The 8215-nt window shown below is 35.8% G+C and overlaps 1 protein-coding gene across 3 annotated transcripts; it reads left to right on the top strand.

The window, feature by feature from the left end:
• Positions 1 to 1157: 1157 nt before the first annotated feature.
• Positions 1158 to 3546, top strand: LOC139872463 (uncharacterized). 3 transcript variants are annotated; one of them, XM_071860339.1, is made up of 8 exons: positions 1158 to 1417; positions 1581 to 1638; positions 1836 to 1944; positions 2045 to 2241; positions 2329 to 2475; positions 2578 to 2689; positions 2786 to 2912; positions 3043 to 3546. In XM_071860339.1, the coding sequence occupies exons 1-8, from the start codon at positions 1182 to 1184 to the stop codon at positions 3491 to 3493; spliced, it is 1437 nt and encodes a 478-aa protein (XP_071716440.1). In that variant the 5' UTR covers positions 1158 to 1181; the 3' UTR covers positions 3494 to 3546. The 3 variants fall into 3 exon arrangements, with proteins under 3 accessions (XP_071716440.1, XP_071716441.1, XP_071716442.1); XM_071860341.1 differs by having other exon boundaries at positions 1283 to 1417; positions 1841 to 1944; positions 2050 to 2241; positions 3043 to 3544; XM_071860340.1 differs by lacking the exon at positions 1581 to 1638 and having other exon boundaries at positions 1841 to 1944; positions 3043 to 3545.
• Positions 3547 to 8215: the final 4669 nt, after the last annotated feature.

The raw sequence follows: 8215 nt of genomic DNA, 5'->3' as shown, positions 1-8215 counted from the left end.
GTTCTACGACATCGAAAATGTGTTAAGGCTAAAGTGATTTAAGAGGTGATAGATTTTGAAAACTACATAATGTGTAATCCAACACTTGATCATGTTATAAGGTTGTTTGTTACGGGAAAGAACCCACACCGTGGGTTGTTGATGTGGCATATTCCACCACCATAACCTTACATTTTAACCAACACCGCCACATAATTATAAAAAAATTTACACCAACAACACACCGTCACATAATTGTAAACAAAAAATCCACACCAACAACTCACACCATACACCGTCTAATATACATATTTCGAGAAAACAAAACCAACACTATGTTAAACTAATGCTATAACCAACACTTGATAAGTTAAAATTAATAGGGTAAATTACATAAAAATGTAACATATTTTTTCTGTTTTTCTATTCTATGTAATCTATTTCATTCGCATATAAAAAAGAAGTCTTTTTTCAAAAGTTAATCAAAAAGAGGGGTGTCGTTAACTTTTTCAGTTAAGTGTCAACTTCGCATAACATGTCAAGTACTTTATCGATCAACATTTTCAACTTGCGATTTCGACAAATTGCGTTTTGGACCTCGCGTTTTCGAGGCGCGTTTTGAACGGACGTTTTCGAGGCACGTTTTTTTACCATAGTTTTCGACAAGCGTTCTCGAGGCGCGTTTCAACTCGCGATTTTGAGGCGCGTTTTTGAAAACACGCCTCTAAAAACGCGCCTCGTAAACGTGCGCCAAAAAGCGCGCCTCATAAACACCCCTCGAAATCGCGAGTTGAAAAAGCGCCTCGAAAACTCTGGTAAAAAAGCGTCTCGAAAACGTGCGTCGAAAACACGTCTCAATAAACGCGCTTCGAAAACGCATGTCGAAACCGCAAACGTGCGTCGAAGTCGCTTAGTTGAAAATGTTGGTCGATAAAGGACTTGTCATGTTATGCGAAGTTGACACTTAACTGAGAAAGTTAACAAAAGTTAATGACGCCCCTCTTTGTGATTAACTTTTAAAAATAGATTCCCTTTTTTTATATTCAAATGAAATAGATTCTCTAGATCGGGAGGAAAAGAGGGAATATATGTGTAATTTGCCCAAATTAAAATTAATATGGTGTTATAATCCAAAACTTGACTTGAAAAGCATTGGAGGCTTAATTGTGCAACTTTTCAATTCATTGTACATAAAGCATTATATGTTGTACTATTTTCCAAGTAGTCAGGTCAGGTTATCATCCGATCTTCAAACCGGGCTTCTCGGCGAAAGTTTATCACCGCCGTCGACGACGACCATAAACCGTAATAAGATGCTGACGTGGCACTCTAATTTTCCGGCAATAATCAAAACCTCGCGTCTTACTCGTATTCCAAAAACCTCAACTCCAGTCCTTGCGTTTTCCTCCTCTTCTCATATCCTTCAACAATCCCTCAGGTATTGATTCTGGAAACTAATGGTGTTAATTAAGTAGAACACATGTTCAAGTTCCAAAACCCTAATTTTTTAGTCTCAATTTTGAACTTCAGAAATCAAATTGCAATAATTACATTACAGTAGTTATATGTATCAGTTTCACGATGATTATATCAATGTGTAGATATGCTGTACTTGGAGCAGGCTTTGCTGGATTATCTGTAGCATGGCACTTGCTAGAAGTACTTACTCTATATCTATCTGTATATATATGTGTATGTAGTTATGAATTGTGATAGTTGTATGTTTGAATGAAGAAGCCTAGGTTTTGTTGATAGTAATTGAAGAACAATAGATTCAATGTTCATACATATTGATGATAGAATAAGTTTTGATTTTGTTGTGTGTGTGTGTGTGTGTGTGGGGCCTACTTTTGCAGCACAGTCCTAGAGGATTACATGTGTGTGTCGATATTCTTGATGAAGTCGGAATTGGCGGTGGTGCATCTGGAGTGTCTGGAGGACTTCTTCATCCTTATTCTCCTAAAGGTTACATTTTGTTACCACTGTATATTTCGATACGCATTGTTAGGAATATGAATCTGTTCGTATTCCATATGTTGATGGGTTAACAAGTCTGCGTCTGTAGTTAAGCCTCTTTGGCGGGCAGCTGAGTGTTGGGAAGAGAGTTTACGGCTTATAAGTATTGCTGAATCAGCAACACGTGTAAAGGTACCGGGCTTGAAGAACGGAGGATTTGATCTGAACTCGAACGGTTTTATTGCACGAAGAAGGGGTATTCTGAGACCAACAGTCAACTTGAAGAACATGAATGCAATGACTGATGTAAGTTTTTGACATTAGAAATTGGACCACAAATATGAAATAATATACTTGGTAACCACATGATAATTTTGTTTTTCAAACTTGAAGAATGCTCAGAAATGTCTTGCCAGTTGCAGAATAAAGTCTATTAATGAAGACGCAGCCCGGACTTTAGTGCCTGATATATGTGTACCTTCCAGTTCGGCTTTTTATATGCCTGATGCTGTAAATATAAATCCCCAAAACTACCTTGAGGTGAGGATTATATAGTATCATCTAATCATCTATATGCATATTTTGACCATTTCCTTTTTTATTCCATTTTAAGTGCTGTATATTCATATTTACCATGACTAGGCCCTATATGTAGCGTGTGAAACTCTAGCAAAAGACATTTCTGGAAATGGTCTTGGTGAAAAGAAGATAAATTTCCATAAGAGATCTATTGACAATCTTCTTGAATTAGAAGGTATGTGATAATCGCTGGGTTCGTGTATCTGTATCTTGTCAGCATGTTTTGTTATGAAATGTACTAATAATAATATTTCTACATGTTCTATTTTAGGGGAGTATTATGCAGTTATTGTATGTTTGGGTGCCAGATCCACTTTCCTCCCAGAGCTGTCGAGAAGGTTACCGTTGAGGACTTGCAGAGGTGTTGTTGCCCATTTACATCTTCCTGAAAATATTAGGTATTTACCAAATCAATTGAGCAAACATAATTGACTACAAATCAAAGATTAGTTTATTGTGTCAATCTTATGCATTTATCTACATCGAACTTACGCAACAAAGTAATTTTGTTCATAACCAATGTCTCAGAGAAGAATTTCCCGACCATAGTCCGTCAATTTTGTCAGACGCCTGGGTTGCCATACAAAATCCTCGAAATTTATACCTGGGTTCTACATGGGAATGGAAATCTTGCAACTACTCACAAAGTGTTTCAATGGAGGAAGCTTCAAAAGCTATGGAAGAACTTGTACCAAAAGCGTCTGCAGTATATCCAGGCATAAGGAAATGGGCTTTTGATGGAGCTAGTGCGGGTCTAAGAGCAATGCCGCCTCTTACAGGAAACGGGTCGCTTCCAATTTTAGGTCGCATAGATGATTTTATTAGTCAACCGCATGAGAGTAAGTTTTGGATTTTTTCGGGTCTTGGATCTAGAGGTCTGCTGTATCATGCTTGGCTTGGTAAGTTAATGGCACAAGCTGTTATTTCTTGTAATGAGGATGTAATACCCTCTGAATTAACCTCTTGGAAATCAACTTAAGAAAGAATAGTATTTTTTTTTTTCTTTCTCTTTCGAGTGTTCTTGTTAAAGATTGGATGAAGTTTAGTTTGAAGATAATAAGGAACAGAATTCAATTCCTCACACCACTTTTTAAATCAGAGGTGTGACAAATTGAGCAGGTTGGGTAGCAGGTTAAACTAGTTGGGATCCAAGTGAGTATTACACCAATCCTGTTAGCCTCATCGTCGACTCTCCATACCCTAGGACACAAAGTTTGTTATCAAGGGCTGAAGATCAAAATTAAAAATGGGCTAATTGCTTAGAAAGGTAAGCAACTGTAGTCAAATTTTTATTTTAATCTTGATGGACATTCCAATAGAAACCGAGCATATGCACATGTTACCGATTGAAGTCAACACCTATCAAAGATGTGAAATTTGTAACACGAATTGGACTCTTTCACTTCTATCAATTAGAACTTGACGCTAATCATATCTCTGGGAACCAAGATGCAGCTTATGTGCTCGCTCCATTTTCCATTTCTCAAAACTTTCCACTTAGTGGCAAGGCTTGCCATCAGGGCAGAAGCAGCCTTTTGAGTTAATCAGAAGAAGCACTGCTATTCGCACAAAATATGGCAAATCTGGTGGCCGTGCGGTCATCACTTTAAAACAATAAGAATGTAAAGGTAATCTATTATTTTATTGGGTAAAAATTGAATAAGTATTGCATTATGATTTATGAGTGAGGCTTCAGTTCAGTAATTCACGATGAAAACTCAATGGGTTTCTCGAAAAAAATTTCAAGGCTAATTATATTTTAAGGGTACTTTAGTGGTTGTTTATCTAAAAAAAAAACCTTTAATTTTCAAGATATATGGGGTCCTATCCTTAAATTTAATGGTATGCTAAACAATTTGAAGTATGTTATAATTCAGTAGGCTTATAACTACCTTTAGTGGTTTGATTCTTGATGTTATAATTCAGTAGGCTTATAACTACCTTTAGTGGTTTGATTCTTGATGTTATAATTCAGTAGGCTTATAACTACCTTTAGTGATTTGATTCTTGATTTAGAATACTAATAATGAAGTGTAAGAACAAAGATGATAATGGAGAGAAAGAAAGAAACACTTTGTAAGTGTGAGAAATGGTGCAAGTTTAATGCTTGTATTCATGAGTATTTATAGCCTAAAATCTCAATATAAAAATACATACTTTGTGTACCAAAATTGACTATATGTATACACCAAAATTGACTATCCATATCTATATTATTATTATTATTATAACACTCCCCCTTGGATAGCAATTTTATTTTGTTGAAGATCAACTATAAATTACTGCCTCGTTAAAAACCTTGCTAAAGAAAACCCAGTGGGAAAAAACTTTAGCTAAGGGAAAAAGAGTGCAGCATGGAGTTGACTCCCCCTCAAGTAGACATCGCTTCAGCTGTTACATCTTTTGAACATGTCTCATGCCAATGTTATGAACGTGTGTTCTGAAAATAGCAGTTGGAAGTGCTTTCGTGAAAAGATCAGCAGAGTTTTTGCTAGATTGCACATATCTCATTTCAATCTGGTTGTCCTTAATGAGATTTTGAGTGTATGAGAAGAATCTAGGTGGTATGTGTTTTGTTCGGTCACTTTTGATATACCCTTCTTTCATCTGTGCTATGCAAGCTGCATTATCTTCATAGATAGTTGTTGGACTTTTATCGCGTTCTAGTCCACAAGAATCAGTAATGAGTTGTGTCATTGATCTCAACCAAAAACATTCTCGAGTAGCTTCATGTAATGCAATCACTTCGGCATGATTTGACGATGTAGCAACAAGTGTTTGTTTTTGAGAACGCCATGATATTGCAGTACCTCCATTTAGGAATACATATCCAGTTTGAGATTTAGCTTTATGTGGATCAGATAAATAACCTGCATCTGTATAACCAACCAAATCTTGTTTTGATTCGTTAGAATAAAATAATCCTAAATCAGTAGTTCCTCGAAGGTATCGAAATATGTGTTTGATCCCATTCCAGTGTCTTTTGGTAGGAGCAGAGCTGAACCTTGCCAACAAATTAACTGCAAAAGAAATGTCAGGTCTTGTACAATTTGTAAGATACATAAGAGCTCCAATTGCACTAAGATATGGTACTTCTGGTCCAAGAATGTCTTCTTGATCTTCACATGGACGAAATGGATCAGCTTCAACATTGAGTGATCTAACAACCATAGGAGTACTTAATGGTTTTGCCTTGTCCATATTGAAACGTTTCAAAATCTTTTCAGTATATGTTGTTTGATGTACAAGTAAACCATTAGGCATATGCTCAATTTGTAAACCAAGGCAATACTTGGTTTTTCCGAGATCTTTCATTTCAAATTCTTTCTTTAGAAGTTGAATGGCTTCATGGATCTCTTTATTTGTACCTATGATGTTAAGATCATCAACATAAACAGCTATGATCACATATCCGGATGTTGTTTTCTTAATGAAAACACAAGGGCAAGTAAGATTATTTGTATACCCTTTGCTTATCAAGTAATCACTTAATCGGTTATACCACATACGTCCCGATTGTTTTAACCCATATAAAGATCTTTGTAATTTAATCGAATACATTTCTTTGGGTTTTGCATTTGATGCTTCTGGTACCTTAAATCCTTCAGGTATCTTCATATATATATCACTATCAAGTGATCCATATAGATAAGCAGTCACAACATCCATGAGATGCATTTCTAAATTTTTAGAAACTGCCAGACTGATTAAGTACCTAAAAGTAATTGCATCCATAACAGGAGAATAAGTTTCTTCATAATCAATTCCCGGTCTTTGAGAAAAACCTTGAGCTACAAGTCTAGCTTTATACCTTGTAACTTCATTTTTCTCATTTCTTTTTCGGACAAAAATCCATCTGTATCCTACAGGTTTCACATCTTTAGGAGTGAGAATGATGGATCCGAAAACTTTTCTTTTATTGAGTGATTCTAATTCAGCTCGTATTGCTTCTTTCCATTGAGCCCAATCATGTCTATTTTGACATTCAACCATAGATGTTGGTTCTGGATCATCATCATTATTCATGATGTCATATGCAACATTAAATGAAAATTTCTCATCAAGATTTTTCATTTCATTTCGGTTCCATAATATTTTTGAATATGCATAATTGATTGCAATTTCTGTATTGACATCATCAATCTCCTCTGCAGTAGGAGTACTGATTTGTGGTTCTTCTTGAACACTTTCTTTTACTTCATTATCAGCTGATTTTCTTTTTCGAGGATTTTTATCCTTTGAACCGATTGGTCTTCCACGTTTCTGACGTGGCAAAGATTCATGAGTGACGTTATTGCCAGCTTTTGGAATTTCAATTCGAGCTGGAGTATTTACTGCTGGTATATATGATTTTGTCACCGTTTTTGTATCTGTAAATGCATCAGGCAATTGATTTGCAAGTTCTTGTATATGCATTATCTTTTGAACTTCTGTCTCGCATTCTTTTGTGCGAGGATCAAGATACTTTAATTGAGGTTCACACCATGAAACATCATTTTCTTTATTTTTCATTTCTCCCCCTAATCTAGGGAACAATGTTTCATTAAAATGACAATCAGCAAAACGTGCTGTAAAAACGTCACCTGTCATAGGTTCAATATACCTTAATATTGAAGATGTTTCATATCCAACATATATTCCCAACCTCCTTTGAGGACCCATTTTTGTACGTTGTGGTGTCGCAATTGGAACATACACTGCACAACCAAATGTTCTAAGATGGGAAATATTTGGCTCTTGACCAAAAGCAAGTTGTAGGGGGGAATATTTATGACTTGCACTTGGTCTGATGCGAATCAATGCAGCAGCATGTAAAATTGCATGACCCCATATAGATACAGGGAGTTTTGTTCTCATTATCAATGGTCTAGCGATTAACTGTAAACGTTTAATCAATGACTCGGCTAAACCATTTTGTGTATGCACATGAGCAACAGAATGTTCAACAACAATTCCTATAGACATGCAATAGTCATTAAATGCTTGAGATGTAAATTCACCAGCATTATCAAGTCTCACCCTTTTAATGGTGTAATCAGGAAAATGAGCTCTCAATTTAATAATTTGGGCAAGAAATTTTGCAAATGCCACATTACGGCTTGATAACAGACAAACATGAGACCATCTGCTAGATGCGTCTATTAGAACCATGAAATATCTAAATGGTCCACATGGTGGATGAATTGGTCCACATATATCACCTTGAATTCTTTCAAGAAACATTGGTGATTCTTTCTCAACCTTAAGTGGTGAGGGTCTAGTTATCAATTTTCCAAGAGAGCAAGATGTACATGGAACCATTGTATCATGATGGATTTTTCTATCCTTTAGTGGATGTCCATGAGTACATTCAATAATCCTTTTCATCATTGTTGATCCTGGATGGCCTAATCTGTTATGCCATAAACTGAATACACCAGGATCAATATATTTTTCGTTAACTACCATATGTATTTCTGGTACATTTATATGTGTATAATGTAATCCAGAACTAAGTCTTGGCAGTTTTTCAACCACATGACTCTTGTCAGTGATACTTAAATATTTCTCATTTTCTGTTGTCACTGACTGATAATCATACCCGTTAAGGTATATGTCGGAGAAACTCAATAAATTTCTGCTTGACTTGGGAGAAAATAAGGCATCATTTATTAAAAATTTTGTACCATTTGGTAGTATGAAATTTGCCTTTCCTATCCCT

Source organism: Rutidosis leptorrhynchoides, chromosome 10 (assembly GCF_046630445.1).
Source record: "Rutidosis leptorrhynchoides isolate AG116_Rl617_1_P2 chromosome 10, CSIRO_AGI_Rlap_v1, whole genome shotgun sequence".
Classification (NCBI taxonomy): domain Eukaryota; kingdom Viridiplantae; phylum Streptophyta; class Magnoliopsida; order Asterales; family Asteraceae; genus Rutidosis; species Rutidosis leptorrhynchoides.
This window is presented reverse-complemented; position numbering and strand designations above follow the sequence as displayed.